At 38.6% G+C, this 21,707-nt stretch overlaps 1 protein-coding gene across 3 annotated transcripts in view; it reads left to right on the top strand.

Moving 5' to 3' along the window:
* PPA2 (inorganic pyrophosphatase 2) overlaps positions 1 to 21,707 on the top strand; it is an 84,840-nt gene that overhangs the window by 2,727 nt on the left and 60,406 nt on the right. For 2 of the 3 annotated variants that reach the window (XR_012493160.2, XM_019738932.3), the window contains exons 2-4: positions 10,715 to 10,779; positions 13,494 to 13,538; positions 20,813 to 20,866. Coding sequence is in view for 2 of the 3 variants with exons in the window: in XM_019738932.3 (XP_019594491.3) it covers positions 10,715 to 10,779; positions 13,494 to 13,538; positions 20,813 to 20,866 (164 nt within the window). In the remaining variant the exon portion in view is untranslated. The remainder of the gene's footprint in view (positions 1 to 10,714; positions 10,780 to 13,493; positions 13,539 to 20,812; positions 20,867 to 21,707) is intronic. The other variant, XM_019738933.3, reaches the window with a different exon arrangement.

The raw sequence follows: 21,707 nt of genomic DNA, 5'->3' as shown, positions 1-21,707 counted from the left end.
GGAAGATTGGTCATTTTTGAGCTTTATCTCTGTAAATGGTTTCTCTCTATTGCCATTTAGAAGAATCAGAATAAATGATTGATGTAGAAGTTTTTGTGGGTTTTTTTTCCCCCCTCTTTTAATCGGTGTTGAACTTTGTAGCAACAGTATTGAAGTGGGAAGACAAGATGATACAGGAACAAGAGCATCCTGGTAGAATCATCAGGCCTCCTTGGTGCCAGCCCTGGCCCTGTCGGTAACTTCTCTGTGGCCTTGAGTGTCATTTAACCTCTCTGTACTTCGTTTTATTAAACCATGGAAAGAAGAGATTGGACTAGATGATCATTTTCCAAACTGTGCTGAGTTGAGCACAAGTATCCCATGGGATGTTACTAGGTTTTCTTTAAAAAAAAGGACTTCATGATTTAATGAATTAGCAGAACACTTTCCGTTTTATCGCCGCCTCGGAGAGTCACCATGTGCCTATTAAAATCCTGGGAAATTCTATGGTAACTTGTCCCAAAGTTACCTTAGAGTTACCTCTGGGGCTTTTGAGCCCCAGAACCCCTGTTTCTCACAATATTTTTTAACATCTTTGTGATTCTTAGAGTTTCATGGAATTTAGTTTGGGAAGTGCTGAATGAGATTTCTGAAACTTCCAGAAGCAAGTGTGTGGTGGGAACAGTTCTAGTCTAATAATCAGAACACAGGTTGTAGGCCTGGCTCCGCCATCTTGGGTGTCACTTGACATCCCTTAGCTGAATTTCTCCACCTGGAAAATAAGGATAGGACTAATAATTTTTCAGAATTGCTGCGGCAGTTAAATGAGACTGTGTGTAAAGATTATCAGTGTCTCACACATGGTAGGTATTTAATATATGTTATTTCTTTTTCCCTTTTGACTTTAAGACTCGAGACCAAAATTCTTATTGTTATATTCTGTGAAGGGTGAAAACAGTGGGATGGGGATAAAAGTGAATATTTTGAATTTATTAATTCCTAGGTCTCAGAGTTTTAATGGATACTGCCCTGCGGGCTTAAATTACTTGTGAAATCATAATGCAGTTAGACTTATTTACATGGGACCAAAGACTGCATGTCAATATTCCTTTGATAACCTGAACATTTTTGCTTATTTTGTTTTGTTACTTACTTGAAAATTCACTGTTTTAGATTTTTAAACTTCTTAAAGGATGGGGAGACACTGCTTTTCATAATTTAGATTTTTGTTTCTATGGGTAGGTGACTGGTTCACTTAGAGAAACAGTGCTATGGATAATTGCTTTTATTTAGCATGAGGATGAATTATGCAGTTCTTTAAGAATGAATTTGTTTTATCCTTTATAGTAAGCATATACTTGAAACTACTGTCTCCTTGTTTAAGTAATAGGTGGAAACTGTCATTGAATGTACCATACATTTGGACCTGATAAATTTGCCTGTGAATAATCCACAAAATATTTGTTTGATTCTTGTAACCTTTTTTATAAGTTGGCCCATATCATAGAAGTTGAATTGACACAATATAACATAATGGTTATTGTGTGAATGTAGAAAATTATATTTATTTGTTTTTTTGCCTTGCCAGTTTCCAGTAGGAATCACTGTAAATGGTTTCAGTAATAGTATGTAGTAGTGTGTTAGTACTTGGCATACATGAGGCTATTTGGTGTATATACATAAAATCCCATAAGATTTCTTATTCTATTCAATTTTCTCACTTGCTAATATGAGAGAAGAACATACAGATAACTTAAAAATGATAGAATAATCTCATCTCATTCCAGTTGAAGGGAGAGTTTTGATACTGTTTGGCAATATCCAGTGTATGTTGATGGGCCTGCTAAATTCATTAGGTTATGCCTAGGCATGCAGCCTGCTTTTTACAAGAGTGGCCTAGACCAGGGGGCAGGGAGACTACAATTGTTTATCTTATCTCCCTCCTAATAAATATCCTATCAAAGTGATCGTAAGTGAATAAAAAAGATAACTCCAAAACAAAAAATAAGGAGCCATCAGAGGTGGAAATTTCATAATCTTTATAAAAGATGAAAACCAGATGGAGGTTTGGTTTTCAGTGAAGCAGCATGGAGGGCGTCACAGCTTAAGCATATGTGCTAAGATGCTGAAATGCTTTGCAAACCTTAGATTGTTGTGGACATGCTGATGTTGTAGGAGAGAGAAGGTGAGAGTGACGTGGAGCTGAACTCAGGGAGTAATTGAAGTTCTGTTATGGAATAGCACACACATGGTTACCATGCAGGCCTGGGGCTGGGGAAAAAGGCTAGTTCCTTCTGTAGAAGCTGAAGAAAGCGTTTGGGGGGAGTCAGACAACCTGATGACGTTGCTCCCCCAGCAGACCTCTGCGTTCTGGCTCTTAGAAATTCCCTAGTGTCACAGCCAGCCTCCTACCTGCATGTCCACAGGAAGCTGGCTCCGCAGCAAGCCTCTCCTCGAACACATGGGTTTTTCCAATAAGTGCTTCTCGTCTCTGACTCCTAAAGAGAAACCAATTAGTCAAGGATCACCTTCCGTCAGGCTTTCATCACTGCAGCTCTACCAGACCGCTTTTGTCAAGGCCACAAGCGGACCTCCAGGCGACAAATTTCACGTGTCCTCAATAGTACTTTTCACAGTTGATCACTTTCTCTCCTTTAAAACCCCTTTCTTTTTCTTTTTATCTCTGGGGCAACACTGTCTCTTAGTTATCCTATTTTGATAGCTTCCCCTTCAGCAGTCTCCCCTGCCGGATTCCTCTGTATTTATGAACTCTAACCACACTCCAGGGCTCAGTCCTTGGCACACTTTTCTGTCTATTCTCTCTCAAGCAGTGGTTGGCAAACTTGTCCAATAAAGGGTCAGAGAGGCAATATGTTAGGCCTTGCAGGCAGGCCCTACAGTCTCTCTCTCTGCTGCTCGGCTCTGTTATTGTGCAGAGCAACCAGAGATACCATGCATGGCTATGGCTGTGTTCCTACTAACTGTATTTACAAAAATAAAACAGGCTGTGGGCTGGATTTGGCCCGGAAGCTAGAGTTTGCTGACTTGCTACTGCTCTAGGTGATCCCATCAAGTCCCATAGCTTTAGATAGCATGTATGCTTCCCAGGTTTATAATATTAAGCCCCAGTCTCTTCTTGATCTCCAAATTTATACATCCGACTTTCCACTCTGAATTCCTACTTAAATGCGTACAAAACATCTCGAAGTTAACGTGTGCAAACCAGAAACCCTGACCCCCCCACCTCTGCCCAACTGTTTCTACATCTATAACCAATAATCTAGGAATCTTCTTGTTGCTTGTCTTAACTCTTACCCTATGTCTGGTTCATTAATCTCTTCCCTCTGCTCTGTTCTTAAATGTGCCCGGAAGACAATTCTCTCTGCTTCAACCCCTGCCACTTGCTCCGTGTCACCGTCATCTTTCACATGACCGGTGGCCTCCTGATCCTTTACCCTGCTTCCACCCCTGTCCCCCTGTAGTCTGCTTTCCACACATTAGTCACCTTGGTCCTTTAAAAATCTAAGTCAGATCATGCCCAGAGTCTGCTCAAAACCCCAGTGGCTTTCCATTTCAGTCAGAATAAATTTTACGTATTTCCCAGAGGCCCTGTGTGACCTAATATGGAGCTTCCTCTGAATTCATCCCTCACCGCTCTTCCCTTTGATTCTTGTGCTCCAGTCACCCTGACCTCCTCGCTGCGTCTCACACGCGCTGTGTGTGTTCTCGCCTCAGCAGCGCTGTGCTTCCTGTGCCTGCACCGTTCCTCCCTAGGTGTCCACTTGACCCACTTCCTCACTTCATGCAGCTCTGTGCTGAATGGTTCCCAGCAGAGAGACAGATTCCCTGGCCTTTCTACATTTAAAATAGTATCCCCTGCGATTATTCCCTCTTTGCTTGCCCTGATTAGTTTTCCTTTATGGTGCTTATTGTACCTGATACAGTAAAAACATACTCATATTCATTGCTTCTCTAACCCTTCCCCCTCCCCCAGGACATAAGTTCCCTAAGAACAGGAAATTTGTGTACCTAGTACCTAAAATAATGCTTGGTATGGTATTTGTTTTCAGTGAATTTTTACTGCATGGGTGAATTTATGGAGACCTTATGAATTAAATGGGAAAAAAAGAAAATAGAAAGAAGAGAACTTGAATTTTAAAAAGTCAAATGGATGTTCTCTGAGATTTTAGAAGCTATTGCATCCATTAAAATGAAAAAAAAAAAGGGCAATCAAAGAACAAGACTCTTGAAAATTAAAGTACAATTGTTAAGACAAAGAACTCAGTAGAAGGTGTAGTGGGTTGAATGGTGTTCTGTTGTTTCAAGCCACCAAGTTTCTGGTAATCTCTCTTGGTAGTCCTAGAAAATTAAAACAGAAAAGTTAGAATATAGGTAAAGAAATCTACCAGAAAGTTTGAATAAAATGTCAGGAAAAGAAAAAGAAAGAAAAAAAACATAAAAAGGAGACATGGAGATTCAATCTAGGAAGTCCACCATTTGACTAATGTGAGTTCCAGAAGGAAGGAACCAACACAATGGAGAAGGAATTATCAAAGGGATAATAGCAGAGACCTAAGAATTTAAGGACCCAAGTGTTCTGAGTCCCAGACAAAACTGCAATCTCAGAAGATCAAAACTAGTGAAGAAAATCCTAAAAGTCCTGGGGCAGGGGGACAGGGAGGAAGGGAGAACAGGTCACTTGAAAAGGAATGAGAACTAACCTGGTATCTGAGACTTACCGGCGACACTGATTGCTCAACGCTTGACTGCTTGAAGACTGGAGTAATGCCTTCAAAATTCTGAAAGAAAATAATTTCTTAGAATTCTTTGCCCACACAACCATTAATCTAGGGTGAAGATTGAAGGATGACATTTTGGACATTTAAGAACTTAGGAAATGTACCTCATATGCAACCTTACTTACAGAACATAAGTTAGGGATATGCTTCTGCAAAAACAAGTAAGTAAACCAAAAAAGATGATTGCATGGGGTCCCCAAAACAATAGATCTAAACTAAAGACCAAAGAAGCATATTCTTAGGATGCTAAGCAAGCATTCCGGCCAGATTGAAGCAGGAGGGTAGATTTCCAAAGGGAGCTATTTGGATAAAGAGAGGGTTCATAATTTTGATGGTGTCTGTGAGGCATTCGAATAATTTATAGATATGATTATGACTCACAATGGAAGAAAGATAATTAGAGTACAAGTCAAAATACAAGCTAAACAAGAAAGGAAATTTAATTTTAGCTTTCTACTTGGGTAAAAATCTGCACATAGGCAGTGCTTCTCAAACTTGCCTGAGTGTAAGAATTGAGTTTGCACACTAAAAATATAGATGTGCATATTTTTCTCCTTAAGATCTGATTAACTAGCATGAATGAAATGGGGGTCCAGAGATCTGTTTAACAAGCGCTCCAGCTTTTTATAATCTGTAGAAAAATTTGGGAAATATAGTTGCCCCTTGAATAAGACAGGGTTAGGGGTACAGACCCTCTGTGCAATCAAAAATCTGTGTATAACCTCTGACTCCCTGCGAACTTAACTACTGATAACCTACTGTTGACCGGAAGCCTTACCGGTAATGTAAACAATAGATTAACACATACTTTGTATGTTACATGTATTATATACTGTATTCTTACAATAAAGTAAACTAGAGAAAACAATCACAAGGAAGAAAAAATACATTTACAGTTTTTATTTAAAAAATCTGCGTATAAGTGGACCCATGCATTTCAAGCCCGTGTTGTTCAAGGGTCAACTGTGTACCAACAGGAGAAGCATAGAAAATTCGATGTGATTATAGAACATTTTATTAAGCCTTGAAATGAAAATATAAAAGTGCAGGAGACAAAAATTAGAAGAATGAGGAAAGAACAGTAAGAATCTGGTTAGTAGAGTCAAGAAATGCTGTATATGTTTGGTGGAACAAAGAACAAATCTATAAAGTGTAAAGATTAGCTAGTGGAGAATTTAATAGGAATAGATTGGGGTCAAATGAACTAAACTTACCTTATTGGAATCAGTAGATAATTTCTAAAAGTGATAAAACTAATCATAAATGTTTTTAGAGAAATGAAGATAATCACTAGACCTAAGTAAATTAAAGATGAAAATGGGTTGCTCTGATAGTAGAACGGTTGGACAAAAGTGGGGATTTTTATTTTTTTAACCATGCACATGCATTGTTTTGTTTAAACAACAACAAAATAGAGATTTTTAAAAGTAAATTGGCAACAACTTGGTTTCAACTCTAAAGAAATAACCAGTCAGAGCTTCAGATAATGAAATTCTAACCTAAGATTTATCACTAAGTTATTCTGAGCCTCTGAGAAAGGTCTATCTCTAATGTGTGCTTCACTTCTATTATCTTTAAAAAGTGGCATACGTTGCAACAACGCTTGCTGCATATACCACGTCTCTGTAAAATATGGATTACCCTTTCATTTTATAGAGGATCAGGATAGATAGTGCATATCTTTAAATATACTGTTGCAGAATCTTAATACTTTAAATGGAGCATAATAGCATACTAATTGCACTGACCCTAGAAAACATTTAATGGAAGGTTCTGATCCTTCCTTTGTGCCTTCGGTCAGTGATTAGCTCTCCAATTGTGCCCAGAGGACTCCTGTGTCTTAAGCTTACTGGCTGGTGTTGCTGCTGATGGAGTACGTGCCCTGTCTTAGCTGTGGGCATAGCTCACTTTTTAGCACTTTTATATCCCAGCATCTAGTACCTTGCCTTTTACATGCTAAATCGTGTATTTCTTAGTTGAAGAAAATAGAAAAAATAAGATTCTGAAAAATTGAGTGACTTTATCAAGCTCAGTAACTAGAAATCAAGCTCTTGGCCTCTGTATTCATTGCACCTGTGTGAATTGATTGGTATATTCCCCACCAAAAAGCATTGTTACTGTCTGAGATCTAAGGCCATATTTTTATATTTTCAGAAATCTTTTTTTCTTCATTGCATTATCATTTATAGTCTCATGATCCAAGTGGCTTTTAGTAGATATGGTTATCTGAGTCAGACCATTCGCTCATTTATACTCTCTTTACTTTCCAAAATAGCAATTAAAAATTGCCTTACTATTACCTTCCTATTTGAATATAATACTATTTAAATCCCAATTTGCAGAGCACTTCTCACAGACCTTTTGCTCTTAGTGATCACCGCTCAGTTGTCCTGTGTTTTCCCCATCCTGGAGTAACACGCACTCAGTTTACATGTTACAAGTTTGTTGGGGACATGTCCCAAGTTAACAGGAGCATTGGAGCTTTAGGGAAATTTAACAACAGATCAATGTGCTAGAGGTATAATTTACTCTTAATTAAAAAGGCAGCACAGCTATTCTGTCATTTTTGTCCTATACTTTCTTAATTTTAATTATGAATGTAGTTGGTTTGGGCAGCGTCCCGAATTGTTAGAGTTGAGATGTTTGTTAATTTCCATCCCACATGTAACAACTGAAGTAATCTGCTAAAGCACTGGATTTTTCTTTTCTTCAAAGTTCTACCTTATCTTTGTGACTTGAGGCGAATAAAAGAATCACAGGTTGATGGTTGCTCTTTGGAACACGAACTTCCATTTATGTTAATATATATTTTTCTTAGCCTCCTGTTTTGCTCTATATTTATTTTTTAAATCACATACAGTAAAATTCACTCTTTTTGTGAACAATTCAGAGTTTTCATGGAAATACAGATTCATTTAAACACCGTCACAGTCAAGGTACAGAAAAGTTCATCATTCCAAAAAAATTTCCCTGTGGTCACTCTGAAAAGGCAGTTCCACCCTTTGACTTTAACCCCTGGCAACCACTGATTTGTTTTTTATCCGTATAGTTTTGCCTTTTCCAGAATGTCATTGTTTGTGTCTCGCCTCTTTCACTTGGTATAATGCATTTCAGATTTATCCATTTTGTTGTGTATATCAATAGTTCATTCCTTTTTATTGTGGACTAACATATTGTTGAGTAAAACAGTACTGTAATAGAGTTTATTTACCAGTTGGACATTTGGGTTATTGTCAGTTTTGGGTGATTTTTTAATAAAGCTGCTGTAAAGATTTGCTTAGAGGTTTTTGTGAACATAGTTTTCATATCTCTTGGTCAAGTACTTACTAGGATTTCTATGTCATAGGTTTAACTTTATAAGGAACTGCCACACTGTTTTCCAAAGTGGCTGTACCATTTTCAGCTCCCACTACATTTTACTTTAATGGAAAGTATGTAAATGTGACCCACTTAAATATCTTGCTTATTTATAGAAAAGTAAATAATTATGCAACAAACTGATAATTTTGTTTCTTCCGTTCTTTTTAAATATTAATTACGTTTTTTCTTGTATTCTTAATTTTGCTTATAGGCGACTTAAAAGTCAGGCAGAGAATTTGAAATTCGACGTGATATGCAAAAGAGAAGTTGTGTTTTTGTTTTTTTTAAGGTGCATCCTTTTTGATGAAGAACAGCTTTATAGATCGTAGCAAAAGTTTTACTGACTTTCTCATCTTTTTCCTGCCTTGTGCACAGGAGTTGCTAGGGTGGAGAAAGAAACATTGCCTTAACAGTTTGGAGGGGACAATGAAATAGTAATAAAGATGATTGCTTAGCACTTATTTATTGAATGCCTACTAAGTGCTGGGTACCGTTCTGGCTGTTGGCGATCCAGTAGAGAGCTAACAGAACAAACAAAAACAAAAACTTCTTTCTGGAACTTCAGTATAGTGATAAGTGCTAAGGAAAACCACACAGCACAAGAGGAGGGAGTAAGATTTTGGTACAGTGAGGGTCGTTAAGTTATATGCTTCTAATTTTATTGGACTGAAGCCAGGGCTTGTTTTTCTCTGTTTGTTTGTTTGTTTGTTTGTTTGTTTAAAACAGTCTTCATCTTGGAATAATTTTAGATTTGGCAAAGTTGCAAAGATAGTACAGAATTCCAGTATATCCCTTACCCAGTTTCTCTTAATGTAACATCTTTCATTACCATTGTATATTTGTAAGAATTAAGAATATTGGTACATACTATTAACCAAACACCACATTTTATTAGGCTATCACTCATTTTTCCACTAATGGCGTTTTTCTGGTCCAAGATCCAATTCAAAATTCCACATTGCATTCAGTCATTATATTTCCTTAGTTTCCTCCAGTGTGTGACAATTTGTCAGTTTCTCTTTTTCTTTTTTATGACCTTGAGACCTCTAAGAGTACTGGTTAGATATTTTGTAGAATGCCCCTCAGTTTGGGTTTGTCTGATGAATTCCTTATGATGAGACTGGCGTTATGGGTTTTGGGAAGATTACAACAGAAATGAAGTATACTTCTCATCACTGCATATCAGGAGGCACATGCTATCAACGTGACTTATCACCAGCGGGTTAACCTTGATACTTGGTTAAGGTTACTGTTTGTCACATTTCCCCGCTGTAATGTTTTTCCCTTTTCATAGTTTACTCTTTGGAAGCCAGTCACTAAATCCAGTCACACTCAACAGGGATGGAGGGGGCCGTAAGCTTTACTTAGAGGGGGAGACATCTACATACATTGCTTGGAATTTTTCTGTACGGAAGATTTGTCTCTTAGTTATTAAAATAAGTTTTTTTTGTATTAGTGTGGAGATATATATATATATATATATATATATATATATATATATATATTATACTTTGGATTATAATCCAATACTTCATTTTTATTTGGTTTTTCAGATTGTTCAACTTTGGCCTCTGGGAGCTCTTTTAGGTTGGCTCCTGTTTATCTCTGACATACCTCTAACCGTCTGTGTTTTGAGCACTTGGTTGATTTCTGCTACTGCTACAGGCTCATCTTGTATAATCTTTGCCCCAACCTTAGAATCAGCCCCCTCTTCAAGAACCCGTAGTTCTTTTGTATTGGAGAATAGTATTTAGAAAGCAAGATTTGGGTACCAGGTATAGTCATAGCTATTGGGGTGTCAGCCAATCCTTGTTTTATTTAAAATATTTCTAAAGTCTAAATTTGAAAAATTATGCCAAAGAGGTAGCAGGCCAGAAATAAAACATACCCTGACTTAGGAAATTACAAAGTGAAAAATTTATATGACTGTATTAAGCCCACCTTTTGGAAACAGATACATTCCAATAAAAGTGCACATTGAGTCACTAAGTATTTAAAATATGCATTTCAGTATGTAACGAAAGTAAGATAGTTTCTGTTACTAAACTTTTCTTTTTAAAAATTTACCTTAATATTATTAATTTCCTTATCACTTTGAGTGGAAACAAGTTGTTTTCTTTGGGTAGGACCTTTAGACCTTTGTTTATATGGATTGTAGGTGGAAATTGGGAGTTCTGTTGTTAGGTTTCTCTTAGGGAAGTTGACATTAATTTTAATCCAATTTACTCATTAAAGACTCTCCTTTCAAAAGTGAGATTTTTCATATTTGGGGTTCTAGTCTATTTTAGACATCTGCTTTGGGTGTTTTAAGCCACAGGGATAAGTGATGATTTTAGCAACCCAAATATGGTTTATTTGGTATGTTTTCTCTTTGGTCATTAGGTTGGAGCAAATTTTAAAAGTTGAATTAGACTTTAGATTGGGAGTTAAAGTTAATTTTTTTGAAATTTGTTATAAATTGAAAATACTTTAAAAAAAATTTTTAAAGTGGATAAAGGTATAATTGCTTTAAAGAACTGGATAGTTCATTGCTTTAATCCTGTTTTTTTGTTTTGTTTTGTTTTCTTCCTTTGCAGAGAATGAAGCTGGTCACTACATTTCCCCCTTTCATGATATTCCTCTGAAGGTGGATTCTATAGAGGTATTGTTTTAACTTGTTTGCGGGATAAAAACACATATTTCTAGTATCACCTCGAAATGCTTTTTAGAAGCATCTTGAAAGAATTTGGTCAGAAGTCAAGAAGGATAATGGAGTTATAACAGGATTGTAAACCTCCTTCAAGAATTAGAATTTGTATGAGAAATAGTATTCTTTCAGGAGGACTGAGGAGAAGAGAGGTAAGTGGTCCATAAAGCTTGGAATTTAGTAGGAAATAAAGATTTAAGGTTAAGAGGTTAACAACGGGCTTACTTTTTAATAATAATACTACTAACAACATAGTTAACATTTGTGGATTATTTTCTATTTGCTAGCCACCATGTGGACATTTGTCATTCGATTTAATCCTTATGAGTTGCTATTATTATCTCCAAGGGCATCAAAGCTGAAGGCATTGTATTGACGTCTCTAAGACCACACAGCTGCTGCTAAGTGCCGGAGCCAGCTTTTGAACTAGCATTTGTGATCACAAACCTCATGCTCTTTAACACTCCGTGAAATAGATGTTAGAAAACTAAAGTTCGGAAATGGTAGTCTTTGAATAGCTATTCTCTTAAAAACTAAAATTTCTTTGCAGATGTAAGGGTGGGAAGGATGTAATTCCCGCAGGCGTGGGAGCTCCTCGCTAAAGGTGGAGCTGAGAGTGGTTCAGGATCTTTGGCGCGTTCCTGTAACTTGCAAGATGGCTCGCAATTGGTAGTGGATGGTAGTTATCACTATGCTGGAAATGCTTTCCTTAAAATCCGAGTAGTTAATTGGTTTATTACATTACCAAATTTATTGAATAACCAGGACTACCTTCCAGGTCGAGATTGTACATGGCTGGTTAATGGGGTTGGGTTTTCCAGGTCAGTGTAGGGGCAGAGGCCAGTGAAGAAGTGGGAAGCTGCTTCAGATGCAAGAGGGTTTGACCTTGGTATTGCCTTAGAGGCTGAAGATAAGGCATCATACTAAGGTTATGGAATGCCAACGTATGATTTGTGCTGCCTTCCCGCCCTGCAGTGGACCGGACTGTCAGTAACCATGGTGATAGGGAGAGTAATAGCAAAGATTTAGTGAGTGCTCACCGTGCTTAGAGAAGCAAGTGCTCAGTGCTTGCCTTGCATTATCTCTATGTCTAGGGCTACTATTAACCTTATTTTGTTAATGAGGTTAAGTGTCTTGCCCATGGTCACAAATCTAGTCTGTTGTGGAGGTGGGATTTGAACTTAGGTGCTCTAAGTCTGTAGCTTGTAGTCTTAACTGCTTAACTGCTCTTATGTAATGCTTCAGGGTCATTACTTCTAAGAAGTGTTCAGCTGCAGGACAAAAGGTCATATAATCTGGAGGGAGAAAGAAACCAAAGAGAGGGCAGAAAGAACTTCATTTTACTGTGTATGTTTTGTTTGAGAGAGAGAGAGAGAGAGAGAGAGAGAGAGAGAGAGAGAGAGAGAGATTGATTGAGAGGGAGGCCGTGTGTCCATGTATCCGTATGTTTTGTTTTGGCCAGCGAACTATCCAGCCTAAATACCTTGTCTCCCAGCACCAGTCCTTGCTTTTGGCCAAAAGTGCATGCATTCATTTATTCTTTTGCTCATTAATTTATTCATTCAGTAAAGAATCTTTGCATGATTATTGTCAGCCAGACAGTATTCCACGCACTAGGGTTGCAGGGGTGAGTTGGAGGAGACAGACAACCAGAAAACAAACAAGTCAATCAGAGAATGTTAAGTGCTGTACAACTAGCACAGGGTAATGCACAGGTAAAGCACAGGCAAAGAAGGGGAGCTGCTTCATGTGGGGGTACAACATGGCAAAATCTGTGTATCTAATAACGAGTAATGTTATTGGGAAACATGTAGTAGGTAGGAGTGGAGGTGTAGAATGAAGAGTGGGCTAGAAATATCCCAGTGGGCATAATATCCTGCCTAGGGTTAGGGAAAATTGAGGATAGGGCAGGGCAAAATATAACACGATAGGCCAGAGAATTCTAGGCAAGTGGAGAGATTGGCACACACAGTGGTGGTGTAAATAGGCGTTCGTCGCTCTCGACTGGAATGACTAGTTAGCACTATTGCACCCTGTACTTTGGGATGTGGTGTTTTAGGAATAGTAATAATATTTCACAGCTGACTTGGAATAATCATTTTTCTGTTTGTTTGTGTCCTTCATCAGTCATTTTGGTATATAAAAATTACGTATGATGTGTGGGCATTTGTGAATGGCATAATTTTTCTTCCCAACCCACCACATACTTTGTTTTAATTTAAAAGTGCCTGATGGAGGCAAGAGTAATCACACCTTGGCGGGACTCACAGGCTGGAGGTACAGCTGAGTGCTTTCATGGCTTGTTAGTCACGCTCCCTGGAGTTTCATTTCGATAATGAAATGACTGTTTTAAGCACAATCACTGGAAACTGCCAGTCTCTCCTTAAAGACTGAACAGAGCCTTTGCTTATTTTATGAAAACTAAGAAAAATATACTTGAAAGAGATTTAGCTTTTCTGATAATTTATTTTATGAAACATTTTGGTGCTCTTGCACTGAGGATGCGAATACTGAGAGAGAAAAATGAACTGGGCCTTTGGTAGTTCTCTGTTGCATCAGGTCAGCTCTGTAGTGAGATGTTTATGCAATAAGCATACTTTCATAGCTTTGTGGTGCAGCTGTATTTTCATGAAATACTACAATCATAAATACCATATTTTCTTTTATAGGAAAATGGCATTCCTACAAAGAGAGCACGAAATGATGAATATGAGGTATATCTAAAGGTTTTTATTTTTGTGAATCACTTATGTTGTCTGTTAAAGACCTTGATGATAGTTTGTATTTGTAAAGTGCTTCTAAATTTTTTACCCCGCAAGACTTATGTGTGCATTCTGATGTTTTATTTTTCTTCTAGTATTGTTTTAAGGCAGATAGGGATGATATTACAATACATTTCACTATCTTTTTTGTGTGTGTGTGGTAAAAAAGAATATATATATATATAAGAAAATTTACAGTTTTATTTATTGTGTACTTTTTAAATTGTATAGTTCAGTGGCATTAAGTACATTCACATGTTGTGAAACTATCACCACCAGCCATCTCTAGAACTTTTTCATCTTCCCACGTTGAAACTCTGTACACATAAACAGTAACTAACTCTCCTTTCCTCCCTCCGCCCAACCTCTGGTAACCACTATTCCTTCTGCTTATGAATCTGACTATTCTAGGTACCTCCTTACCATTTCATTTTATGAGAGAAAAACCAGAAAGAATCAGGAAATGAACCCAGATTTTAGTAGCAAGTTATCCTGGTAGGTGGTCTAAAGTAAAGGCACTTTATGAAAATTGGTGAGTTTATCATCTTTTTATTACAAGGGGGTAAAGATGGTTTGGGAGGCTCTTTTAGAATCCAGGAACAAGTCTTTTGAAGGTAGAGGAGAAGAAAAAAATAGTTATACCAACTGTATGCCAAAAATAAATATGTTCTAAATATATCTTCCAAATATCTAACTGTCAAACCTTTACTAGTTCTTGACTTAGGACCAGAACGTTTGATTGATGTCTGTCATCCCATCTCTTGCTGTCGATCGATGCCATTTTATCTCGCTGATGACAGGTAGCTTTTCCACCTTCTTTTCTCTTTCCAACCTCAATTTCATCTATTCTCTACTCCAAAAGAAACTTATGACCCCAGCTTTTGCATTCACCTCCAAACCTAGTCATGTGGGCTTTTTAATTCCTACACCCTTTGCCTGCCAACCATCTTGTATTTACCTAAACTGGTGTTTGTCAAATAGTCCTTAAACCATATACAATGGAACCATGTAGAGCACTTGTTAGAATTTTGGATTCCTGGCCCCATTCCGTGTCTACTAAATCAGACTCTCTGCTCGATGGGGACTGGTTAGTCTGCGTGATTTAACTAGTGTTCCAGGACATCCTATACACGCTGAAGTTTGAGAACCGGTGTCCTAGATGTTGGGTCAATAGTCATTCAGGGCCTCAAGGCTTTATAGGTTCCTAGAGACTTTGTGTATTGCCCTGTAAACAATTGTCTCAGTGGGAAAAAATGTGTAATTCTGAGTCCATACAGCAACTCAAAATTTAATTGTTAGAACATAGTTTATATGTCAAGAGGCCGCCTGATTTGAGTGTGATTTTTTTTTTTTAAATTCTCTTCCATTTGCCCCATGCTCCAAGCCCTGACAACCACTTTTCTACTCTCTGTTTCTATGAGTTTGGCTGGTTTTTCTTGTTCAAGATTCCACATGTGAGTGATATCCCATGCAGTATTTGCCTTTCTCTGTATTGTTTATTTCAGTGAACATGATGCCCTAACAGCCCATCCAGTTTGTCACAAATGGCAGGATTTCCTTCTTTCTCCTGGTTGAATAATACTCCAGTGTGTGCATCTACCATGTCTTTTTTATCCATTCATCCATTGGTGGACACATCGGTTATGTCCTGGCTATTGTGAATAATGCTGCTGCAGTAAGCATGGGATGCAAATAGTCTTCAGGATTCTGTCTGTACTTCCTTTGGACATACACCTAGAAGTGGAATTGTTGGATAATATAATAGTTCTGTTTTTAATTTTTTGACTTCCATACAATTTTCCATAGTGGCTGCATCAATTTCCATTCTCATCAACAGCGTACACAGGGGTTCCCTTTTCTCCACATCCTTGCCAATACTTGTTATTTCGTGTTTTTTTGATGATAGTCATTCTAACAGGTGTGAGGTGATATCTCATTGTGGTTTTGATTTGCTTTTTCCTTATGATTAGTGATGTTGAACATGTTTTCATGTATCTGCTGGCCATCTGTATGTCTTCTTTGGAAAACTGTGTATTCAATTCCTCTGCCCATTTTTTTTATCATGATTGGTGGTTTTTTTTGTTTTTTGTTTGTTTGTTTTTGCTATTGAGTTGTACAAGTTCTTTATATATTTTGGATATTAACCCCTTATCAGATATATGATTTGCTAACATTTTCTCCCATTCAGTAGCTGGCCTTTTCATGTTGTTGTGGTTTCCTTTGCCGTGCAGAAGCTTTTTAGTTTCATGTAGGTCCACTGGTTTATTTTTGCTTTTCTTGACTTTGCTGTCAAATCCAAAGTTTATTTGATATTAAGTTAGAAAAAGGAAAGAAGGGTGATATCCTTCAATATACCCCCCAACTATATGAAATGTACTGATTGCTTTTTCATATCTTATTAGTTTTTCTTTTTAATTTCTACAATAAGAATAGAAAGGGAAAATGGAGAGATAGAAAAGAAATGAAAGAGAAGTTAAATATCCCTGGCCCATACCTAACTTTCTGAATTGAAACGTGTCCCCTTGTATCTTTGCGATTTTCTAATAAATTTCAGCACACCATTATTGGTTTATAATTAACAGTAACGTTAAGATAATCAGAGTAACATGGGCTTTAGAAAAATATAGATCATACACATTTTAGTTGGGGAGAAGAAAAGAAGACTGGATATACACTCTTAGTGATCCAGAACAAATGATGAGAGAGAGTGTGGTTTGCAGACTTAAAATTTAAAACTCATCTGTTGTTCTTTCGACCTAATTCAAGTCTCCGTGAGTGGTTTTGGTATGTGTCCTTGTGTAAAACAATTGTCACTAGCTTGGTCTTCTCTGTCACCTCTGAGTATGCATCTGCATGCATTTGTTCTCTTAGAGCCAGGCTTTCAGGGATGAATAAATTATGTGAACATCTGCCATTTACTTAGTTTTTTTTTTTTTTAACAGCTCTTCAGACATATTTAAACAGGTGCTGGGGTACCTCATGAAAGAGCATAGAAAATGAAACATAACAACAGGACTGTATATAAGGTTGCTAGGATAGGTATGAGACGTACTTCTAAAGAGCAATTGTTGAGAATTCATTCTCGGCTTTGTTCTTTATCTCATTATGAGTATGTGGTTCTGTCATTGGTAAACTTTAGTTTTATCTAGAAAAACTTAAAAAACCATTAGTACTTTTGTGGCTCAATTTATATCTATATTTAATTGTGTACATGGCATTCTTTGAATTAATAGCATTCATGTTTCACTTAATAAAGCCCCACATATTGTTTAGCTGTGCTTCAAACCAGAGATTCTCAACTCTGGCTGCATATTAAAATTACTTAGAGAGCTTTAAAAATAAGTGGTGCCTTGGCTCCACCCCAGAACAACTGAATTCAAAGATGTGGGAGGTGGGGCTCTTGGAATCCTTTTTCTTGTATAATTGGTTAAAGCTCTCTAGATGATTTTCATGTGTGCAATGATTGAGAAAAGGTATATTTAATTACTGATTCTCAAATAATCTGTGGTGAAGGACTAATTTTATTTCGGTGTATTTCTAATCTGTTGTGAACTGATACTTTAAAAATACAATCAAAATGAATTATTAGAAAAGTGTAACTCTTACTACCGTGTTTCCCTGAAAATAAGACCTAACTGGACAATCAGCTTTAATGTGTCTTTTGGAGCAAAAATTAATATAATATAATACCCAGTCTTATATTATTAATTTTATTAAATAAGACCAGGTCTTAGTATATTAATTTTTGTTCCAAAAGACGCATTAGAGCTGATGGTCCGGCTAGGTCTTATTTTTGGGGAAACACAGTAGGATCAGCAAAACATAAAAATTACTATAAGTGTTTCTAAATGAACCAATAACAATCAGCTTGCTGATTAGCCCTGGTCTCTGACTGCACTTGGGGTAGCACTGTTTTAACCATTGCTTTGCCTCATTGTTAGTTACTAATATCAAGATGGCATGCAAGTCAACTTTAACCTTAAGACTTTCTCTTTGTAAGGCCCAAACTGTAGGAAATTATATACATTTACATTCCTAATTACTGTAGGAAATTAATTTTACTCACCATTGTTTTAATCATTCTTCAAAGTTCAGAAAGGATACATAGAAGCAATGGTCCTTTTGTAATTTTAGGGAACCAGAAATCAATCATGAAGTATGCAAGCTAAGTTTAGAAAGCTGTGTCTAAACTCTTTGTAAACTACCTATACTGACATCCTCAATTTTACGTGCATTATGATCATAATAATTTGGATTTAAATATTGTTTTATAATTCTCAAAATATTGTACTTTATAATTTTCTGTGTGTTTTCATTTAAATTATATAATTGATCTTCATAACAACCTTGTTGTCATGCAGGGTCTCTGGTCCTGCTCCCCTCACCAGAACGCAGGATATGGTGAGGCCAAAAAGGAACACCGGAGCCATGGATAGGGGGTTCATACCACCATGGACAGGGGGTTCTCAATGGCGGCTGGTCGAGACACAAAAGCAAACATCTGCCAGTACCCCAACAAAGGGTCTTCCTGCACCCCAGTCTCGCTGGTGGCCGGGTGAGACACAGGAAGTAGGATCCACACAATCCACAATCTGCCATCCGCGTTTGCTAATTCAACTAGCTAGCCGCAATCCGCTGTCTGTTTCTCTGTCAACCAATGCACCAGCCAACCCCACTTGCTAGCTGCCATCCGTGCTTGCTATCTCAGCCACGGCAGTTATATCAGTGGCCAGTGGCTAACTGGTTACAGCTGATGGCCACCTACTACCCGAGTCAGCACCTTTACACATGAGGCCGAGAGCCTGGAAACTGCTCTCTGGGACTCGGTCTCCACACTTGTATAGTGAGGAGGACAGAGCTTGTCATACTTGACAGATTGGAAAGGTGAGACATTCAGCTTACATGATGGATCCCGTCTCTCCTATTTTAGTTTGAAAATAAATATTGAAACGAGTTTCCTGACTCCATTCTAGTTCTGTCACTACACTAAAAAGGTATTTCCAGATACGTAGCAACTTTTAACATTGCACTGTAGTGACATGATGGCTTAAATTCTGCTGTGTTTTAGACAACTTCTCTAACTTTTTAGAAGAAATTTAAGCCATAAGCAGACATATGATGCAGACTCTAAATATTTTTTTTTTTTTTTTTTTTTTTTTTTTTGTGTGAGAAAAAACCTAAAGCATTTTCATTATGGAGACAGAGTCCCAGAGAGCAGTTTCCAGGTTCTTGGCCTCACGTAGAAAAGTGGTGGCTCGGGTAGTAGGTGGCCATCAGCTATGACTAGTTGGCCATCAGCTGTAACCAGTTAGCCATTGGCCACTGATTTAATTGCCATGGCTGAGCTAGCAAGTGCGGATTGCAGTTAGCAAGTGGTGTGTTGGTTGGCAGAGAAGCGGACGGCGGATTACGCATCGTGTGGATCCTGCTTCCTGTGTCTCCAACCCAGCCGCCAGCGAGACTATAGTGGTATGACTCCCCTATCCATGGCTGCGTTGGTGTTCCTTTTTGGCCTCACCACGTCCTGCATTCTTGTGTGGGGAGCGGGACCAGAGATCCTGCAATACACATGGCACAGCGAGCAGGGTATGGTGCTGGCCAAAGCGCTCCGAAGAGCAGTGGAGCAGTTGGTGCATGTGAACACTCAGTCTCAGGAAGCCCGTGAGGAGCAGTGCCGGGCGTAGGAAGTGTGATCTGCCTGGGAGAAACCTGACCCCTCAGTGACTTGGTGGTCTTCTCGAGCCTCCGGATGGCACGCCGCCCTATTGGCCTTAGCAGACGTCGCCTGCTTTTTGGTAGGCTACTGCTGCCATGGCTCCTAGAGTTGTGGGCATCTTGCACCGGGGCCACCACCCACTCGGTGGGCAGAATTCCAGCCAGGTGGGAATGGTTCTGACTCTGGGCAGGAGAATATGTGGCCCTCACGCAGTGTGTGGTGCCCGGTGGCCACTGTTCTCAAGAGCTGGGCCCCCGTGGAGGGGTGGGAGGACGTGGCATAGAAAAATCTGTGCAGCTGCCAGAGAGCTGGACTCCAGGGGAGGGGTGGGAAGACGTGGACAGTTCTCTGACCAGCATAGGATGGAGAAAGTGAAGGTCATTACGGCCGTGTGGGCTGGGAAGTTCTTGCTGAGGCAGCCCAGATGCGGGACTTGTAGTCCCAAGAGGAAACGCATGCTGAGTCCTCAGAGGAAGATGCGGGTGAGGTTGAGGTCGTCCCTCAGCCCCAGGTTGGGGAGGACTTGGAGCCCTCGCCCTGTGGAGAGGGCACACGTTATGAGACCAACGCACAGCTCTGGTGAATGAATATGGACTATGGGGAGTTGCCTTCCATCCCTGATTTGATGGACCGCTTGACTGTTTGCTTGGGAACGTACCACCATGTAGTGGAACTAGCAGATGTTCACTTCCTGTGTCTCACCTGGCTGCCAGTGAGACGTTGGTGCAGGAAACCACTTGTTGGGGTACAGGCAGATGTTTACTTCTTGTGTCTCAATCAGCCGCAGTCGAGAATATGTAAGCACCTTGGTTGTGAGCCACTATTGTTCCAGCATGGTGCCCTGAGAACCCTGGCTGTGCCCAGGAAGTCTGGCTGTGCCCAGAGAGACTGGCAGTGCCCAGAAAGTAGGTGGACATCGAGGGACACCTCCTGGGACATTGCTTGAACTGGACTGAAACTTTTTTTCGTGAGCTGGGTTCCTGACAGAGGGTCCTTCGTGGAAGACGCTTGTTGCGTAGATTGTGAGGCGAGACCCTGTAGGGGTGGAGTGTGGGGACAGAGTCCCAGAGCAGTTTCCAGGCTCTCGGCCTCATGTGGAAAGGTGCTGGCTCGGATAGTAGATGGTTATCAGCTGTAACTAGTTGGCCATCAGCTGTAACCAGTTAGCCATTGGCCAGTGATATAACTGCCGGGGCTGAAATAGCAAGTGCAGATTGCAATTAGCAAGGGGTGGGCTGGTTGGCAGAGAAGTGGATGGTGGATTGGGCATTGTGTGGATCCTGCTTCCTGTGTCTCCAAACCAGCGGCCAGCGAGAATATAGTGGTATGACTCCCCTATCCATGGCTCCGTTGGTGTTCCTTTTTGGCCTCACCATATACTGTGTTCTTGTGCGGGGAGTGGGACCAGAGTCCCTGCATTACACTCATATAGAAGATAAGTGAAAAAATAAAGAATAGGTAAAAAATTTTTAATTTTTTCTGTTTTTTTTTTTTTTTTTTTTAACGGCAGAATTTATTTAATATGGTTGTCGAGATACCTCGGTGGACAAATGCTAAAATGGAGGTATGGATATATTCTGTTTATAAAATGGAAATTATAATAATGATATAAAAACTTTGTTTCAAGTTATTTTTCCTAATGTGAATTTAGAATGCTTAACAAACTTGTTTATATTGAAAACATTCTTGTGAATTTAGTTTGAGTCTAATTTCAAAAAAGCAAAATATTCAAAGATGAATTTATACTTTAAAGAGAGTATTTTCCATTTTTGCCTCTCTATTTTGTTATACACATATTTAATTTTACTTGATTCCCCCGTCTTTGAAAATGACAAATATTTTCAAGGTTTACTTAAATAGATTATTTGATGTATTTTTTTCATAGACGCAACTGAGACATATTTACTTGGAGCTTATGGCAATTTTGGTTTCTAAGGACTTAATTCTCCTTTAGATTTTACTCTACCAGGAGTGAAAGCATTTTCCTGGCCAACTCTTGATTTATGAGCACTATTTTAGAGCTTCTGCTGTCCCCTAGTTAGCTCTTTAAATTTTTAAAAAATCTTTTCCATGAGACATGAACCTATCAAGAACTTTCCTTTTGCTTTTCAGAATTTTATGGTTCCATATGCAGTTAGGTAAGACCCCTTAGAGTTCTGAGTAGAACTTAATTTATGGCAATTTGTTTAGTTATTTAAACCTCCTACACTTCGGATGTGGTGGCAAGTATTATTTCAAGTATTTAAATTAAGGATTTTTATGTAGGTGTATATTTTTCAGAATTTCTATTTGGAGAATTGTCAGTAATTTCACTAGGCCATCGTAGTATTTTTTTGGTTAATATTTTAATAGGCAAATGTAAAGATACTAGATTCTTCTTTTGGTCTTGCTTCAGATAATAATAT

Source organism: Rhinolophus sinicus, chromosome 1, assembly GCF_057876585.1.
Source record: "Rhinolophus sinicus isolate RSI-liver-muscle chromosome 1, RSI-T2T, whole genome shotgun sequence".
NCBI lineage: Eukaryota > Metazoa > Chordata > Mammalia > Chiroptera > Rhinolophidae > Rhinolophus > Rhinolophus sinicus.
The sequence above is the reverse complement of the archived record's forward strand: the minus strand, read 5'-3'. Positions and strand labels throughout refer to the sequence as shown.